At 37.5% G+C, this 18,854-nt stretch overlaps 2 protein-coding genes across 2 annotated transcripts in view; both read right to left on the bottom strand.

The window, feature by feature from the left end:
* Window positions 1–1,407: 1,407 nt before the first annotated feature.
* kcmf1 (potassium channel modulatory factor 1) lies at window positions 1,408–10,905 on the bottom strand. Its single transcript, XM_055052405.1, has 7 exons — window positions 10,716–10,905; window positions 8,574–8,741; window positions 8,313–8,452; window positions 5,856–5,957; window positions 5,550–5,733; window positions 3,730–4,024; window positions 1,408–2,955 (listed from the first exon to the last, which is right to left on the bottom strand). The coding sequence occupies exons 1-7, from the start codon at window positions 10,729–10,731 to the stop codon at window positions 2,691–2,693; spliced, it is 1,170 nt and encodes a 389-aa protein (XP_054908380.1). The 5' UTR covers window positions 10,732–10,905; the 3' UTR covers window positions 1,408–2,690.
* A 1,169-nt stretch (window positions 10,906–12,074) lies between these two features.
* The window catches only part of itga1 (integrin, alpha 1), a 44,271-nt gene continuing 37,491 nt past the window's right edge, over window positions 12,075–18,854 (bottom strand). Inside the window, exons 19-30 of the mRNA XM_055052632.1 lie at window positions 17,121–17,197; window positions 16,624–16,753; window positions 16,469–16,546; window positions 16,297–16,373; window positions 16,101–16,190; window positions 15,633–15,735; window positions 15,433–15,549; window positions 15,284–15,355; window positions 15,098–15,202; window positions 14,890–14,985; window positions 14,565–14,678; window positions 12,075–13,695 (exon numbers count right to left, since the gene is read on the bottom strand). Coding sequence (XP_054908607.1) covers window positions 13,639–13,695; window positions 14,565–14,678; window positions 14,890–14,985; window positions 15,098–15,202; window positions 15,284–15,355; window positions 15,433–15,549; window positions 15,633–15,735; window positions 16,101–16,190; window positions 16,297–16,373; window positions 16,469–16,546; window positions 16,624–16,753; window positions 17,121–17,197 — 1,116 coding nt within the window. The 3' untranslated portion in view covers window positions 12,075–13,638. The remainder of the gene's footprint in view (window positions 13,696–14,564; window positions 14,679–14,889; window positions 14,986–15,097; window positions 15,203–15,283; window positions 15,356–15,432; window positions 15,550–15,632; window positions 15,736–16,100; window positions 16,191–16,296; window positions 16,374–16,468; window positions 16,547–16,623; window positions 16,754–17,120; window positions 17,198–18,854) is intronic.

Genomic DNA, 18,854 nt, shown 5'->3' with positions numbered 1-18,854 from the left:
CCAAGAATTACATACGCATTTAGGGGAATTCAGAAAAGCTCCCTTGATGCTGGGTTGACATGTGACAAGATCGTTCAAGACAAACCAAAATGACAGTGACGATTTGTGAAAGACAAGAACATATTTGAAAAAGTTGGTATTTTACTGAGCTGCAACATTTTTGCATTTGATGTTTACTAACATTTCACACAGAGAAGCAGCCCCAGCGTCACCGATGACTAAAAGTGTGCAATGAGTTTTTTTTTTTTTTTGCCAGAATCATGCAAGTGCATCTCAGTACAGTATTAGTGAAAAGCTTTTAGTAACTCCGCTCATGAATTGACACTTGTGTGGCTTCATTAAGCACAGTCATGTGCTTTAAGTGTTTGTTTTGGTGATGGTAGTGTTCATTTATTTGTAGAAATGAATTACAAAAAAATAAAACATGATTACAAAAGGATTTCAGAAGAGAAATATTAATTCCCATGTAAATCCTTGGGAATAATCCTGGCTAGAGTTGTACTGACCGGTGTTCATATTACCCAGAAGGATAATGGGCAACACAATGACATTTCTACAGAGCAGGGCTGTTTCTTTGGAGTGCTGAATGCAAGCATGTAAATGGAAAATTGAGTGGAAGGAAAGCCACAGAGAAAAATGTAAACAACAAAGAGGAGAAAACTATAAAGCAGAGTTTGTACGTAAATGTCTCGAGATAACGTGTGTTGTGAATTGGCGCCAAGTGAAGAAAATGATTTAAATTCAAGGGTTACGCAACAAACAGATTCATTACCAACATGGGCAACAACTACTAAAAATATTTTCATTATGCCATTCCTGAACCAGAGATGGAAGTCAGAATCGCCTCATCTCTGGAGAAAAAAAGAAGGGCTGATCTGTGGTCAACAGCTTTTCAGATTAAGTCAATTTTGCATTTGGTTTTGACGTCAATGCTGGAGGAAGCGGAGACGAAGAATCAAAGATGTTTGAGGTCCTGTGTGAAGTTTCCACAATCAGCAAAGATTTGACAAGCCACTTCAGCTGCTATTGTCGCTCCGCTGCGTTTTATCGTCTTCAAAACAAAACAAAACAAAAAGCTATCTACTCATTCCAACCTCTGCGTTTTACATCTATACACTCCACTTTTTCTTTTCAATTACTGAAATAAATGTTTCAATTGTCTCCAAGCCGAAATTATATATGAAAGTTTTTAAGTACATAAAGACTAAAAGGCACAAGCTGTGCTTTAGTATACTGTTACAAAAAACAAAATAAAAAAGATCTTCTGATCTTTGAGCGACAAGCATTTGAAATACATTTTCAAAATAGTGGTTTATGACAAGCTAATGAGCCCATCGCTAAGTTCAGGAATTTTACCAAATTACTTTTAACGAAACGAATATGAAAAAAGACAATGTGCAAAAGAACGGAGGTTTTCACTTCCATCAAAAGATGTGTGCCATATTTATTGTAATCTAAATTTACATTTAAAAAAAAGTCTGCCCATGTCATAGAATCATTATGAAAGTTAACGCAAAAAAAAAATTAATGTACATTTCTTTACATAGAGGGTAATAGTAGAGGCATGAAGGTGGCATGATCCGTGTCAAGGCTCAAACAAACCATAAAAACAAGTATAAATAAATAGAAAGTGCTAGCTTCAACCGGAAAACAAAAAAAAAAAAAGAAAAAAAGTTGAGTTACGGAGGGAGGAAAAAAAGAAAGGAAGCTCCAGCGAAAGTCAAACAAGCCTTTGACAGCATGTGGTCTGACACGAGCGGAGCGGAGGAGCACCGGATCAAGTCGTTCATAAATTAAAAACTATACTGTGCTTTAAAATCTTCAAACTAAAGATTAACATCTAGAGGCAAAGCTCCTTTCTTACATTCTTGGCTTTCCCGTCTGCAGCCGTAATACAGAAAAAGTCAAACTGGATTCTCAAACCGCAGCGTTTTCTTCAGATCCCAGTTTTCGCTTCATTTCGAAATACTTGATGAAAAAAAGACCCCTAACAAGACAGTCAAGGAACTGATTTCTGCAAGTCAGTCAGTATGCTACTTAAGCTATATTCGAAGTAACCGTCTGAAAGAGTCGAAAGCTTTGGGATATCTTTAAAGAAAAACAAAAAGTACAAAATTTCGATGACAGGGGTGTGGGGAGGGTCATCAAAGGTCATGCACGCTGCAAATAACTGCATGCGGTAAGTTATGGTAACCCATCCAAGCACTTTTTATTTATTAATGATCATTAAACACACAGAGCAGCTTCATCGGAGGGGCTTGTGTTCTTATGACTTCTGAATGTGGAGTATTTATATGGAGGGCCCTTCATATGTCACAGGAAGCAAAGCTGCCTGCAGAACTTACCTGATAAAGAAAAGTTAAGTGGATTGATTATCAACTTCATATATATATTTTATATATATATTTATATTTATATAAATCTCTTCTCTTGCTTCCTTCCCCATATGAACATTTTATTCCAATTTATCTCTTTTAGTTTTGTTTACAATGTAACAAGTTACGGTGACGGGCCTTAAGTTACAATCACCAAAAACAAACTGAGGAGACAGAGGAGAGAAGGAGAGAAAGAGACAGGGAGACAGAGAGAGAGAAAAGGAGGATGGCGGGCCCATGGAGGACCGCGCTTGTCTGCTGCCCCTTCACTGACAGTGGCAGCACATAGGACACAGTCTGCTTGATGCTCGGACATCAAAGAGGAGGCGGCGGAGGCTCCCTCCCCGAAGAGCCGCGCTCTCGGAGCTGCAGGTTCTCCAGCGCCACGTCTAAAGGCATGATGTCCACGCAGCCCATGGCTCCGAAGTCGGCGAAGTCTCGGCGCTCGTCCTCGTCGGAGGAGGAGCTCTCCTCGTGCATCAGCGTCGACAGCAGCAGCTCCTGGACGAACAAGCTGCGGTCGGCTCGCTCTCCTTCTAGGAACTGGCGCTCTGCTTCGGACATCTTGGGTTCATTCAAGCTGGAGGAAAGGAAAAAGAAAAGAGGAATGTTTTGAAGTTATATAGGACTGAAACAATTCATTTGATTAATTGTGATTGTTGGAATAGTTATAAGCTGATTTAGTGATGAATAATTAGATTTTGAAGCTTGCCATTTTCTAAAATAACACTCTCAGAGCAGCAATTATTCCAAAACAGTAAAAAAAAAAAACTATGAACTATTTGTGATCACGTTTTCTCCTCTCACTGGTTAAGAAGCAGGTTTAAACATCTCTGAATCTATGTATAGGAGCAGTTCAGACTAAGCTCCAGAGCCATACAAAAGCATTCACAACCCATAAACGTTTTCACATTTGATCCACTAAAGTCACAAGATTCAATGTTGTTCACAAGCATGAATGTGATAAGACATACACAAAGTTACAAATTACTGAGAAATTAAAGAATTTACAACATGTGGCAGAAAATGCTCTGCCAGGTGAGAACAAAACTGAACTTTCAGGCCTACACCACTTTCCCAGTATTACATGGCAGCATCATGCTGTGGGCATTAGGCATCATTATCAGTAGAAGGAAAGACGTATGGAGCTAAATACTGTATAATACAGAAAGAAAGCTTGTTAAAAGCTGAAAATGGAGGTTTAGATCCAAACAAATTGATGTTAAAGTCCAAGCTAAAGTTCAACTGAGAATCATATACTTTGTTTAGGTCACATAAAATCACAATAAAACACACAAAAGTTCAAGAGCGACGCGTACTACTGCGTCACATGTGACAGACTGGCCCCACTCACCGTGCTAATAGAAACTGGGAGCTTTGGGAGGAGGAAGCGGGATTGCTATCACCCACGGCGCTGGTGTTGGCAGTGGATGAGTTAGGCGGAGGGACAGAGTTGCCCATGTTGCTGGGGTTGTTGCCACGACGCGTTGCGTGGCGGCCCGCCTCTACCTGCTGCCGGGCTGCCTGCGCCTGCTGCCGCTCCAGCTGCAGCTGCATCTGGAGCTGCTGCAGCTGGGAGGCCGAGGGGCCCGACGAGTTTATCTGGCCCCCAGCAGCCCGCCGCACGCCAGACAGCTGAGACAGCAACTCTGCAGGAGACACAAGGCAAGTTTTAGTCGGTTTCTTTAAAAAGTTCATTTTTGGACGAGTTTGTTTGTTAAAGTGGTGTTTAGATAACACACTGCAAAAGACACTAGGTATAGCTGAGTATTTTCGGACTAGTTTCTAGCGCAAATATAATGGTTTTGTCTTATTTTAAGTGTACGAAATAACTTTTCAAAATAAAAAAGGAGCTTGTTTTAAGTCAGTCAATTCTTAATATCGATAAAAACATACAGGTTATAAGTGAAATAAATTGCTAATGGATCATGTTTTTCCTATGTTAAAAGTTAAAATGTCTTGTTCTACTAGCAGATTAACTAGTACTTTTTCAACAATTCTAAGAAATCACTACCGTAAACCAAGCTGGTATATCTTGCTGAAAAGTTACTTGTCAGCTTGTACACTTTTAATAAGACAGACATAAGATATTTGCCCTAGAAACTAAATCAACATTTCTTGGTAAGATTTTGCTTTCCAGTGTAGGAGTTTTCATTTATTTTCAGTGCTGTGCTTGTATGCAATCTTTTTAAAACCTTTTTTTTTTTATTGGCTAAATTATGTAAAAATAAAAAGGTGTAAAAACAAACCATTAGGTACAAAAAGGCAGCTTACTCAGAAATGACTGTTATTTAAATTAAATCAAATGTTCTTGCATTTATAAGATCAATAAGCAGAAGCTATGGAAAATACAAAAAGTTGGATTTTTTCAACCTACATCTGCACCGAAAAGGTGACTGCGAGATGAGAATATGATAAATAATATCAATGGTGATGAATCTCATCATTCTTTAAGTCCTAATGAAAGTTTGTAATGTGGTCAACAAAGAGGAATACTTAATCACCAGAGCCATCTTACGTAGCGTATATCAGGTGTAATGATTACAGTATGAGCTGGTTTCATTCGAAGTTGCTTGAAGTGGCCAAACAAAGGAAAGATATTGTCTGGGTTCTTTTTGCTGTGCAGAAGCAAATAATGTGAATCACAAGAGAAATTCCTAGCAATAATCCACTTTTTCAGCAACAATCCACATTTAGAAATCATTCTACCAGGTTTAATGTGGCAACTCGGTGGTATCATTACGATCACACCCCAGAAGGACAGCAAGTCATCAAACAGAGGGATTCCTGCACATTCCTGATGGCAAAATGTCACATCTCCTCTAGAGCTGCCAACCCTTTAACACAAATTTTGAATACATAAAAACAAAAACTTTTATATGAATTTATAGATGTTTCTGAAGTGTTCGTCCGTTTTGAAAAAAAAAAACGTGTGAAATTGCTATTGATTTTTTAACCTTGAACACTTGAAGCAACCCTGATTTTTGCATTTTATATTTAAACCTGTTTATTTGAAATTGTCCTATTTTGTCAAACTTTGCTAACCTTTGTTACTGTAGAATATAAACCATCACTGCAGAATACTATTTAATGTACATATTTGTGTTTTAAAGACCAACTTCTCTGCTCGCCAGGGAGGCCAACACAGGAAAAACTACTGCACATGAGGCTCACCTGCGATTGGGTCCATTGTCTCTCTGTTACTGGGGGTGTAAGTGGAGCTCTGTGATGAGGAGGATGAAAGCACCCCCGTGGAGCCGCTAGTAAAGTGCATATTTGTCCGTCGAGCTCTGGGGCCGCCTATTCCTCGCCCTGGGTGGAACATCCTGCGTACGTGCCGAACACTACTGGACTCGTCGTAAACAGGGGACCGTTAAGGTGAAACCTTGACAGCGTACGTCGTAAACGTGAATCACTTTAAATTAGTATAACGGACAAGCCAAAAGACAGCAATGTCCCGCGAAAAAAGAAAAAGGATATTAAATCTCTTGGCGCTCTGTGCTCAAGGGTGAGGTGAGCCGTAAAGTCGTCCGTCACGTGGTTTGGATCGCCTCCTGGCAAGGCAGCGCAAATTGGACAGATCTGAAGAGAGAGCAAGTGGACAGGTTCCGTTAGAGACATTGTAGGACTTTGGATGGAACAACACAAGCAGCTGCATGCTAAATTTCAATTATTGAACAATAGTGATGTCACCTAGGCCCAAAAATGCAACAAAGATTAAATTAGATTATTGCAGGCCAATTATAGCTTCTGCTTTAATGGGCCCAGTATACTTTAATCTTTAAATATCAACAATCTAACAATTGATGCAACAATAATAAATAAAAACATCCTTGTCTGACTATGCAGATTTCAAATAACTTCAAATGAAATGATTACCTGACTGTGTGTGTCCATAAATAGGAGGTAGCGAAACAATATTTCTTTAAAACAATAAAGGTGGTTCTGTAGACTCTCCTAATTGTGCGTTTTTTTTTCTTGGAACTAAACTGTACTGAACTTTTGTCTCCATCAAAGCCACTCGTTATGTGCATTTCCACTTTCCACTAAACCAAGCCTATTATGTAGTTAACTCCCACCATCATTTGAGTTAAATTTCCTACCAGATTTAACTCAAATGATGTTTGCAGTAATCCCAAGACTTTCAATAATTGAAGCCTGTCAGATGTGCATCTCAGGGAGACAAACAACTCATACAGCAGCAGCTGCAGTGACAGTGTGCTTGCTCCCTCAAATTTAACACCCCACATAAACATAACAAATCTTTCAACCAATTCAAATCTCTTTAAGAAAAAGATTTAAGGGGTGTATCTGTGCAGACACTGAAAGCCAAACTTTATATATTTCCATTAGGAGTGGCAGATTTAATCGCATATTTAAACTCAAACTCAATGACTGTTGTGTTTCCAAACAACAATAGAGAACATTTTTGAGTAATCTATGTTTCAGTAAATATGAATCGCAAAAAAGGTAGATGACTAAAACCAAATGAGAGTGAATATTTAACTCGTCAGAAATGCTTGGGCCCATCCCAGAAGTTTCACCTCCATGTCTGGGTAGATTTCAACATTTTGGAAATGTGTCTTCTTTAAAACTACTCCAGAAAACAACACTGGTTCCTGAAAAGCTTCCTGCAGTGGAAACACCTTTTTGTTAGCATAAATAGGAAGCTGGATAAAAGATGTGTGCAAAGAGTCATGGTCCATTTCCAGCTCCCACATCAAAACTTTGACAAAGTAACATTTATTTTATGCTTCCAAAGAGCAGCAAGTGTTACATACAGAACCACCTTTAAAAGGACTGACACATCTGACTACATGAGATATCAGATGTTCTACATACATGAGCTGGATGTGTCACAATAGCTCTCCACATATTATCCCATTCCTTCAAAATCAATGTCTGCAGTGTTTCTGATCAGTCAGATCTCAAATATTATATGTAGTTCCTATGTAACAAACACTATCATACAGACGATGATGTCTGGGGGAAAAAAAACTGTTGATGTGGGTCTTTAATTGATGTCCAGATCCACTCTCTTTTCTCACTGATTTGCTATAAAAAAACTCATTAAGTATCATCTCTGTCTCTGTGATGCATTAATCGCACTAGATGATTAATGTATTCAAATAACCAAATGGCATATTTATGGAATAAGACTGTCAGGACAAGTTTAAGAAGGCATAATTTATCTTTAATTACTTGCCAGAGTTTTTCATGAGATGTTCTCAACAAAATAAACCATATTATCATGACACCCAGCAGCCCCGGGACTTTGGTGGGGTTTTGACAGGTTCCATACTTTCTAATATTCCTAGCTCATCTCTCACTTTTAGAGAGCGACACCATAAAATAAAAGGGAGAAGTCTGAAATCATTTCTCTTTTTCATCCAGCTATATGACTGAATTAAACTCAGGTTTTCTCAGCACTAGTGGCTCATGTTTCGACTGCAGAATGCAAAAAGTGTTAAGTGTCAGGCAGGTAATTTGCAGCCACCTTGAAGTACAAAATACTGAAAATTGCAGTACATTTATGCCAAATAATTCAACATGTTATCGATACGGGTTATCTTGTGTTCCTTTCTCCTACTATTGCAAACCAGGAAAATATTGAAACCAAATAACTTTTCCGAAATGAGTAGGGAACATCGCTATGCTGAAAAATACCAGGTGGAAGAACTGAACTGAAATATCTGAAAAAAAAAAAAACATTTGACATAAAGAAAAAATAAATAAAACTGAAACTCTGAAGACTCTTAAGAGAGGCTGAAGAACTATGTAAAAAAAGATGCTTCTAATAAGAAGTATGTCTCATTGAAAAGAAAAGGAGAAAGAGACACAGCTCTGGATGCGTCTCGACTGAATAACGTCCAGCACATCAGCAGCAGCGTTGATGCTCGACCTGCAGGGCGAAAGAAAAAACCCCGGGACACTCACCACCTCTGTGGACGTCTCCGAATGCTCTGAGGTGACATGCTCCTGTAAGGACGTCTCCGTGAAGCCCATCTTACCACAATAAGGACATGTGAACGACTGAGGTTGTTCCACCGAAAAGGTGTCTCCTCCGTAATACAAATCTGAAGAAAAAAAAAAAGGGAACATTAATAAAAACATTTGTCAGTGACAGCCAGAGAAATAAAGATATTAAATCTGCATGGACCCGATAGGATGCTCAGGTTTCTCTCGATAGGGGCTTACCATAGTCTACTCTGGTTAATATACACTGCATGGGGTGCTCTGTGGTGTGTCGTGTTGTGGTGGCCCCGCTCTCGTAGCACGATGCACACAGGTCGTAGTCGTAGCAAATTAGACACTTAAACCTCCTTCCTCTAAAGTTGCCCTTTAAACATGCATCACAGCTCACACCTGAAAAAGGAAAACACAGAGAGGAGTTCGTGAGAAGATGGGCTTTCCACTGTAAAGTTTACCGTCAGGTTTAAGTCCATTTAATGAATCGCCAGTAAAAGCGCTCAGGTCAATGCGCTTCCAATCAGCTGGCTGAAAGGAGGCCGTTTCTCATCCTAAATAGAAAACTAATTTGGCTGTTTGGATAGAAACGCTGCAAGATTTAGTAATTTTAATGTTGAATTTAAGATCTCTACAAATTACAAAAGATAACTTTGCTTGGATTTTCCTTACTTTTTATCGTAAGCTAGTTGTGAGTTAACTTTAACTTAAGTTAGACATGACTGTCAAATGAAATGTGTGTGTTTCTGTTCTGGCATGTGTAGTCAGTACTTTTGAACCTACATGATGCAACTTGAACCTCATTTTACAGCACATAGTTACTGATAAAGGGTTTTAGCCGACTAATGAAATTCATTTTTCCCTACGAGTTCATGGAGATCCTGTTAAAGTTTCCCAGGCCTGTTAAGTTGATACGGCCTAAAGAAAAACACAAATCAGAGCTATACATCACAGAAAGAAATACCACCAAGTTCTTTCTCAAAAACATCATTATCTATAAGTAATTTAAGGCCCAGTACAGAAAATATGGAGAAAGTTACAACGTTTTCAAAGTCTAAAACAAAGATCTTCAAGAATATCGAAGGTCTTGCATGAAATATGTTTAGTCCATATAATTTTTCAGGTATGATTGTCTTAAACATGCAAATGATTAAGGGTAACTGCAAGACTGACTATTGGATCAGGTGGTTGGTCTACAATCAACTTATTCTCGCAAAACAGAACATTATTTCAAAATAAGCACTCAAAAACTGCTACTGATATTTTTTTTATCCATCTTTAACTTAACTCTGCATTGATCAAAATAACTTACTGTTACAAAAAATGTAAGAGTTATAATTCCCGTAGCGTTAAAAACTTGTTACACTTTCTGTTTCTACATAAAGTACGATGAAAACAAACTGATTTTACTGAGGCTTTACACACACATTTCACCGGAAAGTCAGAAAATGCCATATTTGGCCACCATGTGATGTGTAGAACTATTAAGACTATTTCCTGTGACTGGTGAAATATTGAAAAAAAAAAAGAATTTTGTTTGCACTGACCCCATCAAACATAATTCCACTATCAGGCTTACTTGATAAGTTTGGTAGTTAAATAGACACCTCACATGTCCCCTTTCCAGATCAACATGCAAGATTCGTACAGACCAGAAAACAAATTATGTTCATCATAAATTGTTTGTTCACTAAGACAACTGTGATCAAAACTTTAGGAGGAAAATGCTTGTATGCTCCTTGACTAAACTCTTTAAAAGGTGACTCATTCGTGATTCCACAGAAGAAGAAGAAAGTCCGCTAACTGCAGGCAAAAACACTGTAACTTATATCAGACTGGACTGGTTAATGATCAGAGGCCTCTGAGTTTCTGTCTTTTAGTGACAGTGCACTTACATACAACATTATAAAGAGCTTATAACATAGTAGTTTCGGGTCTTACGGACACGTAGGATAGATACTATAACAGTGTTTAATGCGTGTGTTTGTATAAAACTGATTTACAAGAGTGTAAGTACTGGGAAGTCCTAACCAAACCAAAAGGCTTCTGATATTCGCATAGATTAGCCTACTCGCTAGCCCGGCTAATGTAAGGTAATGTAGCACCTAGCCGCGGCTAGCTGCTAACTGCTGCTGTCTCATTGCGAACAGGTTGAGCGAGGTTACAACAGATACTTTTACATGACAGGCACATGACCACCAGCGCTGCCGACAGCAAATATAAAAAGTCAAGGGACAAGCTTGGAAGCCCGCCAAGAAAAGCGCAACTACCCCTCCTAACACGAAAAAGCCCTTAGCGAGGCTAGTCATGGAGCTAGCCGATCAGGTAAAGTAGTCCCCATCCCGGGCGCTGAGGATCCGTTTATTAACTCACCCTCATGTCGGGACATCCTCCAAGCAGCGACACAGCCCTTCTTCGGGCTCCCCAGCGCGTTCAGCGAGGAACGATACAGTTTTTGTGACTCTTAGCTGGTAAACCACTCCAACCTCGTCTCTTTTCCGAGCAAGATGGATCCCCAGCAGCTTACAGTTTGTTCTGCTTCCCGTCCCAGAGTGTCACTTTATGGCCGAATGTTGCGAAGGGTGGACACGAGGGGGCGCTCTTTGACACTTGCGCAATGAGAGTCATTTAGCCCGGGGCTTTGACTTACAGAATCAGTCTTTACATCAACGAAATGCAACTCAGAAGCTTGTTGCTCTTTGTGTTATTTAAAAAGCATTTGTTTGTAATGTTCGTCAATAAAAAAAATTAAAAATAAGAAAAAGTCGTGGAACTACAGTGGAGTCAGATAACCATTAACAGGAAATATAGTTTAGGAATTCGAATAGCAATTTTCTGAAATACCAAAAATGTACAATAATATATATAGAAGCTCATATTTGTTTCCAATAAGATTCAAATCAATACATTTAAACATAATGGAAAATCTTTCTGAGTAATGCAACTTGAAGGTTTGCATACTGACTCAACAGAAAGAAGCACGAAACATGATAGTGTGTGGTTGTGCTGACTTTGGATTTGATAAAATAGTAAAGCTGCATTTGATCGATCACTGTTTTATTTATTCTTTACCCATCTTTTGGTGTCAAAAACAGACACCAAAAGATCACATGACTCAAAGTCACACACGAACAACATGGATCCTATGTCATTTTAATTCTTCCTCCAGACTCAGAGACCCAATTTTTGACCCCACTTTTTTCTTTCACCGCACTTTACTGTGTTCAGATACAGCCGTCTGTCAACAGCTAGCTTCTTTTTATCAAGAACCTTTTAGCTTCAGCTGGAAAACCATCAACTCATCAAACCTCTAAATGACAAAGGACATAGGATGCCAAAATCATAACATTTCAAAAATATCTTAATTTAATATTTTTAATCCAATATTCTTAGTTTCTTGGAAACTGAATTCTAGATTTTCAAAAGTGTAACTCATCACTATCCAAAATAGCAGAAATAAACACTTGAAACAGATCACTGCATAAATATAATGAATTAATAAAAGTTACATTTTGATCCTACTTTTATTTATTAAGATTTGACTGTATTTTCATTACTTTGAAAAACCTAATATTTAGTCAACATCAGTAATACAATTTAGTGCTCAGGATTGCATTGATTATTTGCATTTAATAACTTATGTTGTTCTCTAACAAACTAATTATTATTTTCTTTTAAAAGATTATCATCACAATCAAACTTTGAGAATTAAGGACCACTGTTCAAAATATGTTGAATAAAAAAATTCTTTATTTAGTAGATATTTTTCAGACGATTTTTGTGCTAATGACGACGTACATAACCTCTGACAAACCAGTGCATTACGATGAAGACTTCACAGCAGTACAGAAAGCTGGCCATGAGCTCACAACTTTCACTTTGTGCCTTTCGCTCCACCCTCTTGCATAAACCAGACGTGGCCATACATTCTACGCATCATACAATTTAATACCTGTGCTTCATGTGTCTATTGTGGAGGGTGAGAGCCGCTGAGTATAAAAATATCCAAAAGCTATCTTTTCTTGCCCTTAACATTATTCTTTACAGTTAAGGGGGGATAAGTAGAATAAAGGTGAACAACCTGACTGAAAAAGCATTATGTACCTCACTGTGGAGTGACTGAACCACAGCGTGCCCATACATGCAGGTGAGAAGGAGCTTTGAAAACAAAACAAAAAAAAAACATGGTTCATAGGCAAACATTTCTTCAAAATTTAGAAAATATAATCTATTTTGCAATAAAAACGACAAAGAAATAAGTTTGAAATACAATTTTCCATCAAGTAAGCCAAACTGCTTGATAAAAAACATTAACCTCCATCTATGTTTAAGCAGATGATAGTATCAAATGTATTTTTTTTCTATCAAAATATAACCTTATTTACATATGTGCATAAAGTCTAAAGCCAGATAGCCTTATTTTTATGTGTCCGAAGCAAAGGTCACCTTTTATCATTCTTTTAGCACCTGAGCAAAATCACCTGTCACACAAAACATTAAATAAAATGCAAAATAATTCTGTACATTTTACAGCTTTACATCCATTACTTCTTCTATTTACAGTACACTCAGACAAGACTCTCCTGGTGATAATTACACTTAATTACTGGAGCTAACTGAAAAATAAAAGATGTGCCACGGTATTTAGCTACATTGACGTAACAACAAAATGCTGTAGGAATGCTTAAAAATACAGTGTCTCCTAAAATTCCTCAAGCAAACATGTTTGAAAATGCGACTCAGAACTCATGTAAAAATAAAGTTAATATAGACTTATTTTTTTCTTTTTCATCCTTTGGTGTTTTCACTGTAATACAAAGTTTTTTTGTTTTTTGTTTTGGTGAATTAGATAACTTTGGATTTTTATGGTTAAAAACCTGAGTACTTTTTTCACTAAAGCTTTAGTGAGCCATCATAGATTAGAATGAACCTATAGCAACAACAACAACAAAAAAAACAAATAAAATGATGTTACTTTATCAACAGGCTGGTAAAAAAAAAAACCCAACAACAACATAAGTGAAGTCAGAAAGCAAATACGTCACATTTACAGTGATTTACAGTCAGTGTCTTTGGCTCTTCTGTGGTCCACACCAAAGAAGCTCAAATATTACAACCAGCTGCTTCGAGCAGCACTGAGAAGCACTTGAGAGATTTTTCCGTCGCTGTGTGACACATGACAAAGTAGAAAATAGTGATGATGACTCCTTTTTGTCCTGATAGTCCTTATGCCACAGCTCTGAGGTGTTTTTGGATTCTCTTAAAGCGCAGCTTGCAATTCAGTGGTCCGAATACCTCAATCAGACATCTCTTCCTTTGAATAGTCCCTGGTTTTTCTCTTAAAGAAGCCAAGCTGCAGAAACAGAGGATTTAGTTACACGAGGACTGATTTACAGACCAAAATATCAACAGAGTTGAGAATAAATATTCACATGTCCTTTGAAAACTGAGACATACCCATTTTGTTCTGTCTGACATTTAATTCTTGAAACTTCTCCTGTTTCAGGTTAGTTAGAATGACAAAAAAATGCTAAATCTAACTGCCACAAAAATGACAGTTGTTATAGTTGATTATCTTCTTTAAATTCAGAAATTTACATACACTATGATTACTACGCATTTTCGGTAAGCAATTTCGAGAACCAAGAAGATGATGATGTCATGGTTTGTATAAATGGAGGTGAACTCCAATTTATTTTAAGGTACACCTCAAACACACTGCCTCCTTATGTGACATGCAGAGAAAATCAAGATATCAAGAAGAGAAATTTATCCAAAAATCTATGTATGAGTGGAAGTCCATAGAAATGTCTAGCCATTTTCATTTGGTTGGATTTTGGTGCAAAATGTGCATATGAATCCCAGATCTTGCGCAGATAGTGTCTATTGATACAAAGGAGAACATTATTACCCACAGAAGAGCTTATAGTTTTGAGAATTTTGAATTAAAAAATCTTTGAGCACGCCTTGACTTTTTTTTTTTTTTTTTTTGGGCACTCCAATTGTTTTTAGTTTGTTTGCGGCCAGAAGATGCAGCTAAGCAGAGAAACTCGTTTTGTGAGCAGAACTGAAACACGCATGCTTTAATTTTTCCATGTTTTAATTATCTATGCCTAACCAATTTGTTTAGAGGCCAAGACTTTCTTTTTTCTTAACTGAAAATGTGTAACAAACTGTTTAGGAGATTAGATAATTAACATAACATGAGGCATGAAATATTACCTTCCAGAAAATGAAAATAATAAGCGCCAAGATCAACAATCCTATCAAGATACTGATGATGATGATCCAAATAGGGATTCCTCCAACCGTTTCCTTTGAAATCGGGATTGTCACCTGGCAAGCACAAGCAAATTTTATTTGTTTTATAATTTTAAAATTTTTTTAAAATTTTAAAAAAATTTAAAATTTTATAAAGAAACAATCTAGTGTAACAACATCACATCGCTACACAAACATGAACTTAACACTTGCATAATCCTTTCCGACAGGTGCATCAAGTAACTGACGTGACAATTTCAAGAATATAATCCCAAACACAACTTACATTTCTATTTTTTGCATTGCTGCCCAGTTCAAACAGATGACTCTGTTTGAACGTCAACGTGGCGTTCACCATCATCTTTAGACTAGAGAACTCACCCTGAAAGAAAAAGCACCTTTTCATGTTGCCATCACTGACATTGTACCACTTAATCTCACCAAGAAAAACTAACACACTGTAGGTCAGAAAAAGTAGCAACATCTGATCTGACCTCAATGAACGTCGGTTTCCACACTTTGAAGGTAACGTTGACCTGACTCTTACTGGTCTCAGGGATGGAGCAGCTGAATGAGTCACATTGTGTTTGTCCACATTCCTGCAAAGAACATCACATCCACCGGTCAGAAAAGAACAGCAGCGTCTCAGCAGTCACTGCAGCTAACATCTGACCACTAACCAGTAGGAAGCGAGTGAGAGTTTCCTTTTTTGGTTTTTTGTGTTCAGTGGCCGGCGGTTCTTTACATTTTACCTGCAGAGCAGTGAGAAACAGATGTGAGAATCATTTTTCGCACTTTAGATATATTGTCTCTGTGTGTGAATATATACCCCAGTGCTGGAGACGACTCTTGTTGGGAACAGTAATACGTTGTCCAGAGGAGACCGATAAGGGTACGTAACTTTAAGGTCAAGAGGTGGAGTGAGGGTATTACCTGCCTTCTCCACCTGAAAGATAAAAAGGTGGATAAGTCGACAACATATTTCAACTAAAACATATACAGGAAAAAGTCATATCTTATTTTTGTTACCGTGTAGCTGATGTTGACCTGCTCTGTCATCCTCCCAAAGTCACTGTCTTTCAAGGAATACTGTTCACCATCTTTAAGTATTATGTGCTTTTCTTCATGACTCCTAAAGGGTTGCATATTTAAAAATGAATACGATATGCAACAAGATATTAAACTTGCTAAACCACAGTTTGGCCACTTGGGGGCAGCAAACAACATTGACCTGAACAAGGTCAGAGCTTCAATCTGAGCATCAAAGTCATTGTTACCTGTGAATCTGCGTTCACAGGTAACAATGAATGTATTTCCGGACAGGATACACATTAGTTTCTGATATTTTACATATGTCGCCTGTGTGACAATATTTAACAAATTATCACACTACCAAAACATGTCCAAAAACTAAGCAAATATCTTTGCTTTATTGGATTCCCTGTTAAACTTCATGATTATATTAATTCATCTGCACAGATTTCCACAGATACTTACACACTGAATATGACTCCTGGTTCATATTTCACTGGGATGGAGATTTCCACACTGTTGTCATGCAGGGTATTCGGATTCTCTTCACTGTCACTGTAAGAATCATTTTTTTGTCAATATTTTCACACAAATAGTCACTTCTACAATCCATATTCCAATCAATAATGTGCAGCAATAAATAAATAAATGACAGGCTCACCTTATAGTTGTCACATTGATGTGAATGTTCTCATGTATGTGAGATGAGTCTGTCTCAAATCTCACTTTAAAACTTTCCTGTTGATGAGAAGTCACACATTGAAATTTAATAACATAAAAATAAAGTGAAATGTAAAGCGAGTGTAGCGTCTTAAACCAAACCTTAATCTTACCTTAGCATTACTTCCCAGGAAGGGATATCCAACAGCGCACTCCACCTTCGTGTTATCCGGAGTGCACTCTTTCTCTGGCTGAAAATGCAATTAAACAGTCTTTCTTTCAACATTCTCCCATTAAAAAAATAAAATAAAGAAAGCAGAAATCTTACCTCGACTTTAACATAGTTAATGTTTGGTGTGAAGTTGAGAATGACTTTGGTGTTGTAGGCATTGTCTTTTTTGTTGCTGATGTCAATTTTCACGTCAAGCTTGTCTTTTGAGTTGACTTTGATCAGCATGCTGGAGAAACACACACGCACACACACACACACACACACACACACACACACACACACACACACACACACACACACACACACACGCACACGCACACGCACACACAAAAAGAGTGTCAACACGACTGAGTGTCATGTTCTTGTCTTCCCACAGGGGGGCAGTCACACTCCGGTTCACTTCTGAATAAAACTACATGACTCCAAATATCAGAAGGCAGCTGTTGATGTCTCTTACAACTTTTACCTAGCAATCGCTTGAAATGTTTATTTTTTACATTAAAAAAATGACAATTTGTCTTCATGTTCCCTCCTGACAATGTGCAAGGTTGGTAGGAAACGTTTTTATTTTAATCCTAAAGAGCAATCAATACCTTTTCTCACTCGGCACTGCCGTGAGGGAGAGGTCAGTGATGCACTTTAATTGATCTCCGCAGTCGACCAAGGGAATCTAAAAGATAGAAATAATTCAGAGACATTCATTTGTCAGAATGGTCTAGTCAAAGTACAAGGCTAGATCCATAGTACAGAATAAAACTGGACTCCAAAACCATACTGAAAGCACAGATTTTAAGTAAACAGTGCTTAGGATAAAACATTTGCGACCTGAGAAACAAGTTGGATTCAGAGCAGATTTTCTCTGCTTCCCTTTCGCAAAGGCTGTTTTAGTTTTTGCTGCGAACATCGACCCAACACAATAATAAGCAAAGATGCATCTTTTAACTGTTTTTTTTTTCTTTCTGTGACCTTTCTGTGTCTTCTTTTCAATAGCAACAGGCAAAGCCTGAAACGTGTCCCCCTTTCCTTGAGTTACAGTAACACTGTGCATTGCTGCATTCAGATGGAGGTCAGGCCTTTAACTCACAGACAGGAGATTCGGCACTGACGCATTATTTGTCACAAAAACAGACTAATAATAAAGTGGTCATCTTCTGTGATACTTCTCGCCTTTGTTGGGAAACATTGCTCATTGTAACTGATAATCTGCAAACCTTCTTGTTAGGACAAACATGCATGTGGGAGTGTGGGAAGATTTCCCTGGCCATTAAAACCAACAGAGGCAGCCTTGTGGGAAACACTGAAGGACGGCAGTCAGCTGTTGCAGATATGAATCTCCTGCAGCATATTCGGATCCACAAAAGGCGTTTTACTCATGGTTTATTTATGCCGACAGACAGACAATGTTTAATTTAGATAAGGCTTACATCATTCTGTCTGTGACTCTTACAGGAGAGAAAAAAAACAAACATTATTTATTTTTGTCTGAATGTAGAGCAGCCGTCTGTACCATGTTATATCGGCTTATTGGTGCATATTCAAATTATGATATGTTGATGTTTCATTTCCCTCTTATATTATTTCCGCATGCCTTCACACAAGATTAGAATGTTATCTTATGTAATTGTGTTTTGGTAAATAAACAGTCTTGTAACAGTCTTATTGTTAACATTCACAGGTAATTTTGACAGCATATTTTAAATTAATGTTAAGAGTTTTGAATAAAATGTAATTTAGATTTAGTCACAATTTAATTATTATCTTAAAATATTTCTGATAATATTTTCATTTTCTGACTATTTTCACTCTACTAGATTCTTACCAAACAGAATCTATGAAGTTTATTGTAAATTTTATTGATTCTAACATCTTTAAGGAAAACCATTTCTTTACACCGAGGTAAAATATTTATCTTAATATGCCTGATGAATATTCTGAGTGAATAATTAAGCTTTGTGATTTGAAATGACTTCTTCTGAATTTTTTGGGGGGCCAACAGAGCCCATCATAAATTAGGGTTGTAGAGTGGCATAGTCAAAGTCTGGACTTAACCAATAAATCATGCTGTAGTAAGGATGTGGCTGCATTTAAGCAATTGTACACTAAACAGTGAGCTATTATGTTTTATATTTTATGTGATCAAGGAAAAAAAAAAGAAATTATCATTAATTTGAAAACTACATTTTGCATTGATTTTCTTTTTACATCCTTGACAGATTTGTGTAACAAAAAAAAGCAAAAACAGAACAGAAAAAATCTGTAGGATCCCAAATACTTTTCATAGCACCGAATAACGAAAAAAAAAGAAAATGTGCTGTGTTGTGCATTTA

The sequence above is a fragment of the Poeciliopsis prolifica genome, unplaced genomic scaffold (assembly GCF_027474105.1).
Source record: "Poeciliopsis prolifica strain line A6 unplaced genomic scaffold, Auburn_PproV2 SCAFFOLD035, whole genome shotgun sequence".
Taxonomy (NCBI): Eukaryota; Metazoa; Chordata; class Actinopteri; order Cyprinodontiformes; family Poeciliidae; genus Poeciliopsis; species Poeciliopsis prolifica.
This window is presented reverse-complemented; position numbering and strand designations above follow the sequence as displayed.

Excerpts from the sequence above, each read along its gene's own strand:
- kcmf1 (XM_055052405.1), bottom strand. Across the intron at positions 8,453-8,573 it reads ATTAACCAGAGTAGACTATG|ATTTGTATTACGGAGGAGAC; the intron begins GTAAGCCCCTAT and ends TTTTTTCTTCAG. Across the intron at positions 4,025-5,549 it reads GACAATGGACCCAATCGCAG|AGTTGCTGTCTCAGCTGTCT; the intron begins GTGAGCCTCATG and ends TGTCTCCTGCAG.